Below are 17,359 nucleotides of genomic sequence, written 5' to 3'. Positions count from 1 at the left end.
ATAATTTAGCCCTGAGATTGACACTATATTGGTATTTGATCTGTTTGATTAATGAGATAATTATTGATTAATTAATTAAGATAAATTACATTGGAGAATATCATTAGATTTCAAAAGTAAGATCACAACAATACATACCTATCTTGAATGATTAGCAACGAACTACATACTGTCTGTGTGCGCATGCGGCAGGGAATTATAAAATTTCACTCTCGATCGTAAAGAAGTATAACTTCAAAAATTTTTAAGAAATGCTTTTCTTAATCTAACACATTCGTTAAAGAAAAGCGTGGGGCGCGTTTCATCGAATTATCAGTTTAAGGATAGATACTTTTTTACTTTTCGTGCCCCAACACTTTTTTCGAATAATCCTTTGAGTTTGAATTTTTTTTATTTTTTGCATTTTAGTTGATTTTTTTATATTTGTAATTTTAGTCACTCGTAACTAAAGAAAAGCGTTTTTAAATTTTTTTTTTCATATTTTTTATTAAATAATTATTTTATTCGAATTCCTTTAATAATTCATGAATTTCTTAACTTCTTTTATTGTTTTACTGGTATTCATTAAAAATTAGTTGGCACCCTCTCCTAATATTTTCTATAGGCATATCTCCATACATTTATCATGAAACATCTAATGATTCTATCATAACATATTTATATTCTATGCTCTAGACACGTTCCTAATGTGCCAATGCATGTTCCCAATGTGTCCGTGTCAATGTTGAGCCCCCACTGATTCTGTCAACCCAGTTCCTCTTACCTCAACACGGATGCATTTTTTATTTAATTTTTGGTGACCACTTAAGGCCCCGTTTAGCCTGTAAGCTTCATTTACTCCAACAGACAGACGTTCAAATTGGGGTGAGTAGTTTCCGACATATTGTACTTTCATATAAATTATTTTAATCAGTTTTATATTTAACCTCACTTTTACTTTTCGCAGCACGTGTTATATTTGATATTTTCTTTTACTTATATGTAGAATTAGGAATCTTTAAAATTTAACTATTAATTATTATGTACTAATAATTCCATTTAATTTATTCCTTGCCATCTGCGATAGATTTTGATTATTTTTTGAAGAATGGCAATGAAACTTTCCCATGCTTCTTGATGTTTAATACACAATATGTTTTCTAGTTTTTGGAATAAATAACTGAACTGAGTAACCCTTCTTCTTTCGGGAGGACTCCCTGAGCCTGGAGCATCCTGCATCACCAGCGATGACTTCAAGATGCATCTAACCGACTGAATACCACCAACTACAAGTGCAGAGATCTGAGGCCACAGTATCTGACTTGAGCTAGGTCAAGAACACCAGCAACCAGCAGTCAAGACATCAAGGAGCTACCGCCATAAGTATAATTTTAACTATTACATTTCGGCATGACTGCATTGAATAGATTAATTTATTATATATGTAATGAAAAACAAACATGATTAGTTAACTTATTGTTTTTATTTGCCTCCATCCAAATCTTCTTCTTTCATATTTTTTATTAAGACAAGACATACTCACAACCTAAGAGATTGAGGTAGACTGGCATAAGCGATGACTATCATAGTTGATTGAAATATTATTTTACAACAGTATTTCAATTTTCTGTGATAGTTTTTGGTTTTTTTTTTCGCATAGAGACCAATAATATAGAAGAAATTATACAAATAACACAAGAATATTATAAAAACCTCTACAATACAAAACAGAAACCAACACAAGAAATCCTTAAGCAATTACAAATAAAAATAAAAAATGTCAATTCCGACTTACAACCAGAAATCAGTAAGAATGAGATAAAAAGAGCACTCAAGGAGATGAAGAATAATAAATTGCCAGAAAAAGACGGGATAACTGTAGAAATGCTAAAAAATGGTGGGAAAATAACTAGAGAAGTTTTGTACTGTACACACTTATGAATAAAATATTAATGACAAAACAAATACCCAACACTTGGAACGAAGCAGTAACATTGTTACTATTTAAGAAAGGAGATAAAAAGGATCTAAAGTCTGAAGAATTACAGACCCATAACTTTATTAAATGTGATGCACAAACCATTAACCAAGGTATTAACAAACAGATTAACAACTAAATTAGATGGATACCAGGCAAGAGAACAAGCCGGATTTAGAAAGAGCTTCAGTACAAGTGACCACCTTTTAACGATGAAGATATTAATCGAAAAAGCTAACGAATATCATATCCCGCTATACATGGCATTTATTGACTTCGAAAAAGCATTTGATAGTGTGGAACACTGGGCAGTAAAGAATTCCCTACAAAACAGCAGAATAGACTACAGATATACAGACTTAATTACAAATATATATAATAAGGCAACAACAACTATTAAGCTAATGAAACAAACGGAGCCTAATAAAATAAACCGAGGAGTAAGACAGACTATTAAAATAAACCGAGGAGTAAGACAAGGAGATACCATCTCGTCCAAGCTATTCAACCAAGCGCTAGAAGATGTGTTGCATCCCAAACAACTGCACTGGGATGGTTTGGGTATAAACATAAACGGGAAATATCTGAATCACTTACGATATGCTGATGATATTGTATTAATAGCAGAAAGAAGTGAAGAATTACAAATAATGATGGAAGAACTAGATAGAGAATCGACAAAGATAGGACTGAAGATGAATTACAGTAAAATAAAAACCATGACCAATCAACAAGAAGAACTAGTAATTACAGTGCCACAAACAAGAATAGAACAAGTAAAAGAGTATATATATCTAGGACAAATCACTAGATTAAATAAAGAAAAGAAGACCGAAGAAATAAAGCCAAGAATAAGATTGGTCTGGGCATCATTCGGAAAACTGTCTTTTATTCTAAAGGACAGAAAATACCCGCAATACCTAAAAACAAAAGTCTTCAATCAATGTATACTCCCTGTTTTAATATATGGCTCTCAGACATGGACGTTTACAAAAGAGAATATGGAAAAAATAGCAAAGACAGAAAGAGTCATGGAAAGACAAATATTATCAGACAGGAAAAGAAACGAATGGGTCCGTAACAAAACAAAAGTGAAAGACGTCTCTACCCAAGTAGCAAAGCTTAAATGAAAGTTCGCCGGACACACCCTACGGCAGAAGGATGAAAGTTGGATTAAGATGATTATACATTGGAGACCATGGAACCACAAACGAAAAAGGGGAAGGCCACAGATGCAATGGTCAGGTGACCTGAAGAATCACACTGGGTCAAAATGGATGCAAATTGCCCAAGATAGAGAGGCATGGAAGAAGGAAGAGGAGGCCTCTTTAGGGCTGATTAGATAGATAGATAGATAGTTTTTCGTTACAACCAAGTTTATTTTATGAATCAATTACACTGCTCACGCTGACCTACCATCAAGTAACAGAACAATGTGTGCAACTTTTGCTGATGACACTGCTGTATTAGCCTCTCACCATGATCCAATCACAGCATCGAGAACCCTTCAAAAAGACCTTAATAATATTCAAAGATGGCTTAAAAAATGGAAGATAAAGGCGAATGAAAGAAAATCCATCCATGTTACATTCACCATGAAAAAACAAACATGTCCATCTGTAACTCTGAATGAAACACAACTCCCACAAACCGATACTGTCAAGTATCTAGGAATCTACCTTGATATGAGATTAACTTGGCAAAAGCACATTTTCACAAAAAGAAAACAACTAATAATAAAATTCCGAGAAATGTACTGGATCACCGGTCGTAAATCTCAACGATCACTTGAAAACAAACTGCTGATATATCTATATTAAAACCAGTGTGGACCTATGGTATCCAACTTTGGGAGACAGCCATTCAAACAAACCTAGAAATACTGCAGAGATTCCAAAACAATAAAACAAAGTCCTTATAACAATGCTGAATGCCCATTGGTACGTGCCAAACTATGTGATAGAGCAAAACCTCAATGTACCATCCATAAAAACAGTAATAACAGAATATGACAAAAAATATACCAATAGACTAGAATCTCATCCAAACGAGTTAGCCAGCAACCTCACTGATGATCATAATGATGCACGACGCCTGAAGAGATTCAAAGTAGTGGAACTAGCAAGAAGATTTGAATAATCTGTGATAATTAAACTTTTTTTTACCTTGTTTTAATTTAATTTATGTAAAGAGGGTGATCGCTGGATCTCCCTCTACAAGTCATGTCTCATAATTTACCTATTGTTCTCAGTTAAGGACAGATTGTAAATAAAACATTTAAAAAAAAAAAGAAACAATAACTTGCCAGCACTGTGTCACCGTTCTCCAGCGTTATATTTTTCTTCTGCGTCATGTCCACGATGGCCACACTTAAATTAACTCTCAAAGTGTAAAGATTGAAGAATCCGAGAAAGGCTAATAAAGCTACTGTATATCTTCGGATCTTCCAAAATTTCCACGATACATCTGATCTAAAATATGAAATTAATACAAAATATAAAAAATAAAATGTTCTTTTTACAATAAAAAATTATTTGTCGCCTAAATTAAATGTCCAAATTGCCACCCATCTGCCACTTGTCAGTAACTGAACCGACAACGACAACCTTCTATAATATTGTGAATCATCTTGTGAAGTTATGTTAAGAATTTCCAGTCTACATCTATTTTTTAAATCTTGTAAATTTTTTGACCGATGTAAACTTTTGATTTTAAGTAATCCAAAGGAAAAAATCAAGTGATGTAAGATTTGGATATATTGGAGGCTGCTCAACAAGCTCCTCGTCTACCAATCAATTTCATAGAAAAACATTTTGTTAGATAAAATGAACTTCCATTAGGTAACGGTAGAATACATCATTAGGTGGCAATAGTTTACCTAAATCTCTCTCATCTCAACGAAATGATGCTTCGGGATAACCACGCAACATTGTAACCAAGAACAATAATTGTATGATCATAATTTCAAACGATAGGCTTCACTTTGTTAACTTTTTGTTAAAAAAAAAAACAAAATGTAGGTATAGGGCAGTCAATGAGAGCAAGAACAGGTTATTACCTCCGAATTCTATCCTCCTGCATGGATTTTAATGAAATTTTAGGAATAGCCTGAAAATATCTCCTCATTCAAAGTCTACCCTATGCCGATGTGGGCTGTTGTCTTGAAGGCGAAATAACAGAGAAACGGTTGATTTTAGGTGGAAACTACCAATACCTTTTATTGTGCTTGAAAAGTCCTTTAATATAAGCAATACTAAATGTCGATTACATTCAAACTAAGCGAGATAGGCTGCAAAAAATTGATGACTAACGAATTTTAAGAAAAAAATTGAGAAGTATATTTAACCCCTTATCCACAAGAATTTAAATGCATCATTTTCCTTCTACAATACATTTTACTACAGTGTTATTGTTATGTTGAAAAAGTTGAGCGGATTTAAAATGAATGTTTTTTGTTGAAAAAATAAGATCAAATTATAGAGCACATATTTAAATTTTCTTAAAAATCTTCCTTTTTCTCCATGTAACTTGAAAATGATAAGAGATACTGTTATGAAAAATAAAATCAAAATGTTTATCTAGAAGAAACCTACATTTTTGTATGGCATCTTTTTTTGGCATCTATTATCATTTTCGAGTTACATGGAGAAATCGGAAGATTTTAATAAAAATTTAAAAATGCGCTCAATAATTTGATATTATTTTTTTCAAAAACCATTCATTTTAAACCCGCCCAACTTTTTGAACATAAAAACAACACTATAGTAAAATGTATTGTAGAAGGAAAACGAAAACGATGCATTTAAATCCTTGTGGATGAGTTTATCTCGCATAATTTGAATGTAATCGACATTTAATATTGCTTATTTTAAAGGTCTTTTCAAGCACAACAATAGTTATTGGTAGCATTATACACCCAAAATCGACCGTTTCTCTGTTATTTCAAGTTAAATACACTGATTTGATCATGCACCAAGAAAACAAGTTTTGTTCATTTACCATATCTCTTTTTGTGTTATAACTTAGAAGATTCATAAAGGAAAGAATCTCTTTGTTAGTTTATAAGCTACAAAAATGTTTTATATGGTTTTTTTAGTTAGATGCATAGTTTTTAAGGTATTCGCAAAAAACCGTTTGAAAAGGTGTTATGTTTTAATGAGAATGGCCAATTTTTCAACCAGGAATAACTCAAAAATTATTGAGTTTTCGAAAAAAAATTATAGAACAGTTTTTGCTTAGTATTAGGTTCTCTAGCAACTTCCGTAGTTATTTAAGCAAAAAATTTTCCACCTCCGAGAAGGGGTGAGAACCGCCCCCAAGAGAAAAGCATACATCGGCATAGGGTAGACTTTGTTTTTTGGGCTATTCCCTACTTACTGTGAAAATATCACGTAAATCGATATAGTAGGATGGAATTCGGAGCCACATACCCTCATTGACTGACCTAGTAGTAAACCTATTAAATTTTTAAGTCATCTCGTCACGGTGTCACGGGTGGGTCGTGGTCAATTTGAACATCTTGTAGCAAATAAAGCACATGTTCCCGTAATGACTCTGTCACGTTCCCCATGTATTAAAAATGATTTCACGTAATTTTCAGCATTAAGTTCTAAACGAGACATTTTGATCAATTTGAATAAGTGTCAGCAAGCATAAAATAAAATGAGATTTTTAACAATTATTATTACATCTTCATACACGGCCTTCTAAAATAAAACAATAAATATCTTACCTTTAACATTAAACAACAATAATAATTAGTTGTTCTTCAAAAAATAACTAAAGCATAATATCATCAACATTATTTCTTTTTCTGTGATTCTGGCCTTGGTTTAGAACTAGAACCTTTAGCCACGTAATTGTATAACTTATCACTAACTCAGGTGTAATGCGTAGTGTGTGTGTGTTGAGTAAGCGTCTTGTTACTTTGCAAAGTCGACGTCATTGTCTTTGCAAAGAGACGTTAATTGTATCCGAACGTCTGCGGTCCCTCCGGTGAGTACCGATCCCACAAGGACAATCAATATTATAATGTATTAAAGAAAATATGTACCCATTCAGTATATTATGAGACATAAGTTATAGGCAGTGCTGTTTTTGTGACGGTTCGCGCCGGTAAGCCTTACCGGGACCTCTTCGAAAAAAAAAACAACAACAAAATTATAGACAAATTAATTGATTGTTGCCTTGATCCCAAACAGCTTTAAAACGCCCTTATTGAGGCTAAGGCTTATATACGTGGAAAGCGCCAGCAGATGCAGTTGGTAATATTGTCCGTAACCAGATAGACTACATAGCGGTCAATCAACGATTCAGAAATACTATAACGTCAGTCAAAACCTATCCAGGCGCGGGTGTGCCATCAGATCACAATTTACTCTTGGCTAAGATGACTGTAAGATTAAAACACATATTGGGGAAAAAGCCAAAATCTAAAATGAATCTAGAAGCGCCTAAAGAGCCAAACGTTAAGCATATATTTGTAACAGACTTGGAAAGAGAAATGGAAAACATCGAAAGTATCACTGAAGTATCACCGGAAGATCGAATCGAAAAAATATGGACAAATATAAGAGATACCATTCAGACTCATATAAAAGAGAAATTGGAGACGGTGAAAGCTGAACCAAAACAAAGATGGATGACGCAGGAAATTCTCGATTTGATGGAAAGAAGAAGACTACGCAGAAATCGCAATGAAGATCAATATAAGTTATTGTACACTGAAATAAGAAGGAAAATAAGGAGTGCTAAAGCGCAATGGTTCTCCCAAGAATGTAGCGAAATCGAGGAGTATGAAAGAAAATATGATTCTTTCAACATGCATAAGAAGGTAAAAGAATTAGCAAAGTGTGGAAATATAAGTAGTCATGCGATAGCTGATTCAAATGGAAATCTATTGTTTGACACCAAACAAAAACTGCACCAATGGAGGAAATACATTGACGATCTTTTTCAGGATGATTGACCAATACAACATAACATAACGGACGCGAATAGTGGACCACCTATAACTAAAAGCGAAGTGGAAGATGCTATACGCTTGTCAAAATCAAAGAAGGCCATGGGACCTGATAAAATACCCACAGAGGTTCTAAAACTACTAGGAGATTGCGGAAGTAAAGTATTGGTTGACTTGTTTAATGCTATATATAATCATGGTTACTTACCACATGATTGGCTGAAATCTACTTTTATACCAATTCCCAAGAAAGCTAAGGCAAAAGAATGTCATGATCATCGAACCATTAGCCTAATGAGCCACGTACTTAAGGTCTTTCTGCGTGTGATCCTTGCGAGAATATATAAAAGAATCGAAGAACATTTGGGCGAAAATCAATTTGGCTTTAGAAATGGACTAGGTACACGAGAGGCCCTGTTTGGGTTGCAGGTATTAGTACAAAGGAGTAGAGATGTAAATGCTGATGTGTACCTGTTTTCTTGATTTCGAAAAAGCATTTGACAAAGTATCACATACTAAGATGTTAGATGTTCTAAGGTCAACTAATATTGACGATAAAGATCTAAAAATCATTGCTAACTTGTACTGAAATCAAAAAGCCACAGTTAGAGTAGACGGTGATCACACAGAAGAGATTCAAATTCAACGTGGAGTAAGACAGGGATGTATTCTTTCACCATTAATTTTTAACATTTATTCAGAAAAGATGTTTGAAGAGGCACTCAGTACTACACAAGGTAGAGTTGTGATAAACGGGAAACTGATAAATAATCTCCGATATGCAGACGACGCTGTACTGATTGCCAGTAGTAATACCGAATTACAATATCTGTTGGATTCTGTGGTAGCACAGTGCAGTAATTATGGTCTCCACCTTAACATCAAAAAAACAAAATATATGGTCGTCAGTAAGGATAATGTCATCGATGCTATTATTCACGTTACTGATGTACAACTTAACAAAGTTGAAGCTATAACATACATGGGAAGCAGAATCACTGATAATTGGGATCCATCCACCGAAATACGTTGCAGAATTGCTTAAGCCAAATCAGCATTTTTCCGTTACAAGAAAATTCTATGCGGTCATGCCATAAATTTGAGTCTTAGGACAAGAATTTTAAAGTGTTACGTGTTTTCCGTTCTTCTCTACGGAGTTGAGTCATGTACCTTAATAGGAAGAATGCTTAAGGTGGTTGAATCCTTTGAATTATGGTGCTATCGAAGAATGCTGAGAGTAAGCTGGATGGACAGGGTGCGTAATGATATTATTCTGAGCAGGATGAAGAAAGGCAGAGAACTGGTAAAAATGATAAAGTCTAGAAAACTTGAGTATTTTGCGCATGTTTGTAGACATCCGGAAAAATATAGCATTCTACATCTAATTATGCAGGGTAAAATATTAGGCAGAAAAAGTCGAGGAAGAAGAAGAACACCTTGGTTAAGAAATTTAAGGCAATGGTTTGGTCAACTTCGGAATCGCTCTTCAGATCTGCTGCGAATAAAGTTATGATAGCCAACATGATCGCTAACGTTCGATAAACGGACATAGCACCCGAAGAAGAAGATTGAGGCTAAATTTAAAAAGTTTTCCCTGGGGTGGACCCCCTCTATGAACACTCCCCAGCACTGCCGGATTTACCACTAGGCCCACTAGGCCGCGGCCTAGAGCCGCAAGCAAAAGGGGGCCGCAGCGTTTTATAAAAATTACTTTTTTTTTAATTTAATTTAATTTAAATTTTTGTATTCTTATTATTTTTATTTTTGAGTACCGTAGCCTATTACTATTACAGTTCATATTATTTTGTTTGTTCTTTTACTTATAATGTCTTCTCAACTCGGCTTTTTTAGTCTTTTTTGTCACCTGTACTTTTCCCCATCGAATGAAACAAATGTTATTTAACTTTAACAATTAACTGCAATCCTAATTTTAGCCCAGTAAATGACCGATTTGGAGTGTAATTTTCAGGGGCAACTCCAAATTGCATGAAAATTTGGATTTAGGTTCTACTTACCCTCCACTTCAAAGTTGAATTTGTGCCGTTGGTTGCTTTTACTCGGAGGGTGACAGTCACCCCTTCCTGGGGGTGAAAAAACGCGTGTTTAAAATAAACCCGGAAATGGATAAATTGACTAATTCTAAGCAACTTTCGTTCTATAGAGTTTTTTATGTAAGTCAATGCTGTTCGAGCTTTTTTCCAGAAAAGTGCTTAATTTTTTGGTTAATACCATTTATAGGAATATCCCACTTAAAGGAATAAAAATTTGAGGTCCCGGAACGTTACTATATAGTAGCCACCAATGATCGGTTATTAGAATATAGAAATACTTTTGCATGGCACGAAGGCTATTCCAATAAGCGGGTTCAACTGTATAATGAAAGTTGCTTATAATCAGTCAATTTATCCATTTCCGGTCTTATCTTAGCTACTGGCTCAAAAATTAAAATGGCCATGATGATTGCCAACCTAGGTAGCGGAGATGGCACCTAAAGAAGAAGAAGGTATTATCTTGAACGTATGTTTTTTCACCCCCGAGAAGGGGTTACTGTCACCCCCCAAGTAAAAGCAACCAATGACATAAATTCAACTTTGAAGTGGAGGGTAAGTAGAATCTAAATCCAAATTTTCATGCAATTCGGAGTTGCCCCTAAAAATTCCAGGGTATCGGGTATCGCCGTATTTCCCGTTCATTTACTGGGCTATTTAGGTATAATTATAATAATTTTAGCAATATTAATATTTTTACAAATAACTGCTGGTTGGTAACTTTTTGAGTTAGGTATATATTTTCTATAAATTATAGAAATTGTTGTTGAAGCTGTTTTGGAATTTTAGCCAATTTTGTAAACCAAGAATATTGAATTTTAGTGAATTCAACACTTTTCAGCCTACGTATGTATTGTATTCAAATAATAGAACCTTAGTGGCATTTCTCTTCATTCATGTTATGCTATCGTGAAGTTATCGGGGGTCGCTCGGGGTAATTTGGCCTAGGGCCGCAAGTATTTTAAATCCGACACTGCAGTCCCCAGACCCCCCGGAACATAGCTTACCGGAACCTATATTGTTACAAAAACAGCACTGGTTATAGGGATATAGAAAATTATGCTCATTTTCATAGTTGATTTTTTAGTGAACAGATTAACGGATTCCGACAGTTTTTATACTTTTCTTTAGTATTTACATAGTTGTGCAAAGATTTACTGAAACTTCTTATATGGTATTGAAAAACGAAGTTATAGCCCCTAAAACATTGATATCATAATTTAAAGCTTCTATATTTCAGTTGGAACTTAATGAGGACCTGTCGCTTTGCCATTTTTTGATGATTGTATGGCTTTTATTGCCTCAGAGCATGTTATTAGAGACTTGTCTAGTCCCAGTAACCTCTCTGATGAAGAGATGGGAAGACTGAAACAAAACCAAAGGACCATTTAGAGAAAATTTCAGTTGACTGACTAAAATAACCTATCACCTACCTTCCGTTATTGGGTAAGAGACAGAAATTTCAAGACATATTGGCTCACTAGGGAGAGAAAGAGAGGGAGAAGGAGGCAGAGTAAGAGAGATGAATCTATGTAATTCCCAGTAGTCTTAATTCTACCTAATACCATAAAAATATACAAATTTATGTAAGAAGAAACATCATTGTAAGAATAATAAAAATGTAAACTGCCAGGTATATAATTATTAATTTAATAGCACATAACTTTGACGTCGGTAATCGCTTGGATAGCGTGCACAATATCTTTAACTAAGAATTAGCCATCATTTGTTGTATTAGAAACCTATTTCAAAACAAAAAACAATAAAACAATTTTATGTTCCATTGTACATGGAAATGTTTTACCTATGTATTTTACAAACTAACGATATAGGTCTGGATCCCGCGTACCAAAAAAAAACGTTAGATTATTAGCAAGATGAAAATTTGTTAATATCTTAAGTGGGTCTAGTCGGACAAACTTTAATATATGGGAACACTGAAACAGGGGAAGTTTTAATTGTGGAACACATTAAAAATTTGGAACGTTAGACTATGAAAACGTCCCATGTATTTTGTCGGACAGAACTTCCAATTGATTTGTTGCCCATTCATTAATAGTCCTGTCGCCAGTGGGGGTACAACGGCCTCCTTAATTCAGATGGACTTACCCATGTTTTTTTATGTATTTTGACCCGTAGAACACAAATTTTTTGGGTAACAGTCGATCCGGATGTCGATAAGATTGTTATAAACAAAGAACTTGAGGAATCACATAACAGTGACTTTTCGCAAAACAAAACATTTTTTTTGTATTTTTTGGGTCATTGTAAGCAAAGCATTGTAAGCAATTAAGTTTTTACAAGTTTTTTCGTAGGATGCATAGTTTTCGACATAAACGCGGTTGAACTTTCAAAAAATCGAAAAATTGCAATTTTTGAACCCGAATAACTTTTGACTGAAAAATAAAATAGCAATTCTGCTTACCGCATTTGAAAGTTCAAGTCAAATGCTATCGGTTTTGGTTTACTTTCATTGCTAAATATAATTTTTTTTATTATTAAACAAAGCAATAAACACATAGTGATTGAATGATGTTTTCAAGGCATTTCTCATTTAAAATCCAACGAGTAGGCGCGCATACAGACAATTTCTACGTAGATTACGTACATTAAAACGCATGAATTGGGCACGGGAAACACTATATGTTTATGGCTTTATTTAACAAATAAAAACTTAATTTTTAGCAATGCAAATAATCAAAACCGATAGAATTTGACTTGTACTTTCAAATGCAGTAAGCGGAATTGCCATTTTATTTTTTAGTCAAAAGTTATTTGGGTTCAAAAATTGCACTTTTTCGATTTTTTTAAAGTTCAACCGCGTTTATCTCGAAAACTATGCATCCTACGAAAAAACTTGCCAGAACACTTTTTGCTTAGAATGACCCAAAAAATACAAAAAAATGTTTTGTTTTGCGAGAAATCGCTGTTTATGTAATTCCTCAAGTTCTTTGTCTATAACAATCTTATCGACATCAGGATCAACTGTTACCCAAAAAATTCGTGTTCTACGGGTCAAAATACTTAAAAAACTTGGGTAAGTCCATCTGAATTAGGGAGGCCGTTGTACCCCCCCTGGCGACAGGACTATTAAACTCTCATGCAAAAATCAAACTGCTATTTATCACCAATGTAATTGTTGTTATTTGACATGTTCCACGTGTCGGACTTATTAAAATACCCAGTTGGTGATAAATAACAGTCTGGTTTTTGCATAAAAGTTTAATGAAAGGGTAGAAATCAATTGAAATTTCCGTCCGACAAAATACATCTGATGTTTCCATATTCTGACGTTCCAAATTTTTAACGGGCGGAGGTAAATTCCTCACCAACCAGTAAAAACCATATAATCCCACAGGTATTTTCCTCACCAAATGTAAGGGTTCCTATTAATCCGGTAGGTATTTTCCTCACCAACTCACTCAGGTAATAAAATAAAAAATATAGATGTAATTTAAGAATGTTTATTATGAAAGCATCCGAAATCCGAATATAAAACATTCATTTCCTTACATTATAATAATAGTTATAATATACGCTCTGAGCTTCGCTGGTGAAGCTCCTAGCGGATTACTAATTCAACTTTCACCGGTAATTTTTAAATTTATTATTTAATTGTTATCGCTTAATATTTACAACGCAAAAAAGTAATTAAATTGTAATCAATTTTTTTAAGATTTTGCTAATCATTTTGACGTTCTATTGATAAAATATGAATTTCTTACTTCGGATACTTTCACAATTATCGTGTAGATGGCGCTAAGATTATTAGAATAATTTATAATTACATATTACGGGACAGTAAAACAACTTAAATTCAGTATTTAAAACGTAAGTATATTTAAGGTAAAAATATATAATTTTTTATAATTAATGTTTTTAATTTTAATTTTAAATTAATCACTTTGACATTTATGTCAAATTTCCGGTAAAGGTTTACAGACTTGTCACTACTGGCGCTCGCGAATTTGTAAATATCCCCTCTATGTACGAGCTCACAGCGTATACATAATATGCAAAACGTATAAATTCTTATTTAATATTTACTACACATAATAAAAGACACACTTTCCGAAATCCATTCTAGTCATTTGATTAGACTGATGTCTTATTAATAAATTTTCTATATTTTTTCAATTTCAGTTTAACTTGTTTTTCTTTGATAGGTTTTGCAATATGAAAACTTTAAATTTTAACATACGTATCAACCTGAAAATCTTTATTTTTTTCTAAGAAAAAATATATGGATGGATGCGTATTATAAAAAGAGGAATTAAAATGAGAATGAAAAGATTCGCAAGCATTCATGGTACGAATAACAGAAGAATTTGCCTCTACCCACAAATATGGGGAGAATATGGCATTTTGTCAATATATATGTAAGTTTCAACTAAATAATTAACATATCTATCTAGAATTTCATTTTCTGGTTTGAATGACATTAAATCAAACACAAAACAATCTGATACTTCTATTTTTATATATGTAAGACCAAAATTATGTTTGAGCCACTTGCCTATTTCAGAATAATTTTGGTATATTCTGATGTTAAGTCAAGAGACTGAATTTTTCTATAACAAGCTTGGTGTAGGTGAAATCTACAACCATGTATTTCAGTGTTAGGACACATTTGAATGATTGCATTATGTAGAGCCTTTTCAAAACCGAAAAAAATGTTACTAGGATTGAACTTAATTTTGAAAGATTTAAAAATTTCTGATTTAACAAATAAAAAAGATTGTTGTATGTTTCTGTTTTTTTTTTGTTTGACAGTTAACAGTATAATAAAGAAATTTAATGCCCATGAATAGTCAATAATTGCAAATAATAAGAAGTACAGTAAGAAAATGTGCCATCCATATAATAAATTCAATGTGGCTAAAAGTCTTATATTTGTTTCACAACTAAACACAATTATATTACTTTTGACACAGTGTATCAAGAGAAAATTTTCCCCCCTGGTTGTTTTTTGAGCACACTCAAGAATACTTCGTCACTTTCTAAAACTCTCACTTTATAAAAAATAAAATTTTCAAATACCAGTAAAGGTTTACCGCGATTACTTTCTAAAACATGCCATTTTTGTCAAAATTTCAATTGTGACTAAAAATAATATACTATAATTAATTAACTAATTATTATAGGTAACTACTGTAATTTTATAGTAGATAAATAATTCCCTTGAATGACTTTTAGTAGTACTATAATAATTAGGTAGTAATGCCTACCTGAAATAACCATTTCGATTTTGGTGAGGAAAATACCTGTGGGATTATGACATACCCTTCCAAACTCAGGCAAAAATTATTTTGGTGAGGAAATTACACCCGCCGTTTTTAACCTATTCCAAAATTAAAACTTCCCCTGTTCCAGTGTTCTCATATATCAAAGTTTTTCCGACTAGACACCCTTAAGCTATTAACAAATTTTCAGCTTGCTATTAATAAACTTTTTTTGGTACGCGGGATCCAGACCTAATATTATTAATGAATATACATCTTTGTGTTTTAGTCCAGGGTAATAAGGTTTTTTCCATGACACTCGAGCAGCCAGGGTACTGAAGCGTTTTTTCGACAGCTAATACCTATAAGAGCAAATTGTAACTATTTCCTGCGTAGGATCTGGCGGCCATTTTTATTTATAAACAATTAAGTGTCAAAAAATGGCATTTTTCCCTTTTTTTTCAAATCAATGGAAAACAGTGACACTTATGGTTTTTTTAGTACAAATATCTTTGAGGTTATCTAAAAAGCTTTAAAATGACGTATTACAAAGTTTGATAAACTCATTTATTGTTAATATAATTGCGAAAAAAGGTCGGAATTGCAAAAAAAATTAATTTCGCAATATCTATTGTAAAAATTAGTGTACAGCTTTGAAATTTTTGTCATATAAGGGTTCCTTGGTGCTTAATATGTGATAAAAATTTCAAAGCGATTCATTCAATTGTTTAAATTTTATTCAAATTGTTTATCCCAGAGAGCATTTTTTTACAATAACATAAGTCAGAAAAAAATGACGTTAAAACCATTCCACAGGTGTCAAATGAAAGAGCATGAGCTATATTTTCAACTTGGTTTAAAAAAAGCGAGTAAAAAATGCATTTAGTAGTAATAAATAATTATGCAAAAGTATCGTAAATCTTTCCTTATAAACTTTTTATTTTGTTATATAAGAAATTATATATATTTATTACAATTATTTATCAATTATGATATAAATAACATTACTTGGTAGTTGTGCACTTAAAACAGGGTAAAAAAGTTAATTTTTTTGGAAAAAGTTATTCAAAAAGTTTATAAGGAAAGATTTACGATAATTTTGCATAATTATTTATTGCTAATAAATGCATTTTTTATTCGCGTTTTTTAAACCAAGTTGAAAATATAGTTCATGATCTTCCATTTGACACCTGTGGAATGGTTCTAACCTCATTTTTTTCTGACTTATGTTAGTGCAAAAAAAATGCTCACTGAGATAAACAATTCGAATAAAATTTAAACAATTGAATGAATCGCTTTGAAATTTTTAACACATATTAAGCAACAAAGAACCCTCATTTGACAAAAATTTCAAACCTATACACTAATTTTTACAGCAGTTATTGCGAAAATAATTTTTTTTTTCAATTCCGACATTTTTTCGCAATTATATTAACAATAAATGAGTATATCAAACTTTGTAATATGTCATTTTAAAGCTTTTTCCATAATCTCAAAGATATTTGTACTAAAAAAATCATAAGTTTCACTGTTTTCCATTGATTTGAAAAAAAAAGGGGAAAATGCCATTTTTTGACAGTTAATGGTTTATAAATAAAAATGGCCGCCAGATCCTACGCAGGAAATAGTTAAAATTTGTTCCTATAGGTATTACTTGTCGAAAAAACGCTTCAGTACCCTGGCTGCTCGAGTGTCACGAACAGGGTATATTTTTGTCTTATTACCCTGGCCTATTTTATTAGTTCTTTGCATTCACATTGATAAATATATTAAAAAGAAATTTAGCTGCTGGAAAAAAGTTATTAGCCAAAAAAAACAAAAGTTATACAAGAAATGTGGGAAAAAATTAAAAGAAAAGAAAACTGCTTTGATCAACACTCTGCATAAAGAGAGTGATGAAACAGATGCCAATAATAACTATTGAGGATTTTCTCTTTAAGCAGTAACAAGCAAAATTATCTCTCCCCTCGCTGCTTTTAAAAATGAACACAAGAACAAATAGAACCAAAATTAGTCTAATATGAAGGCTGACATATAGATACAGAAAATATGCACATTCGTCGATTTTGTAAAGGCTTATGATTCAATAGACCAACAATCGCTCCTGCGCATCTTAGAAGAAAATCAGTAAATTGCAAAACCGAAGACTCATAGACCAAACATTAACAAA

The 17,359-nt window shown here is 32.7% G+C and overlaps 1 protein-coding gene across 1 annotated transcript in view; it reads right to left on the bottom strand.

Moving 5' to 3' along the window:
* The window catches only part of LOC126881673 (sialin-like), an 81,716-nt gene that overhangs the window by 51,629 nt on the left and 12,728 nt on the right, over positions 1 to 17,359 (bottom strand). The window contains exon 2 of the mRNA XM_050646068.1: positions 4,263 to 4,428. Within this exon, the coding sequence (XP_050502025.1) occupies positions 4,263 to 4,428 (166 nt within the window). The remainder of the gene's footprint in view (positions 1 to 4,262; positions 4,429 to 17,359) is intronic.

Source organism: Diabrotica virgifera, chromosome 3 (assembly GCF_917563875.1).
Source record: "Diabrotica virgifera virgifera chromosome 3, PGI_DIABVI_V3a".
NCBI lineage: Eukaryota > Metazoa > Arthropoda > Insecta > Coleoptera > Chrysomelidae > Diabrotica > Diabrotica virgifera.
This window is presented reverse-complemented; position numbering and strand designations above follow the sequence as displayed.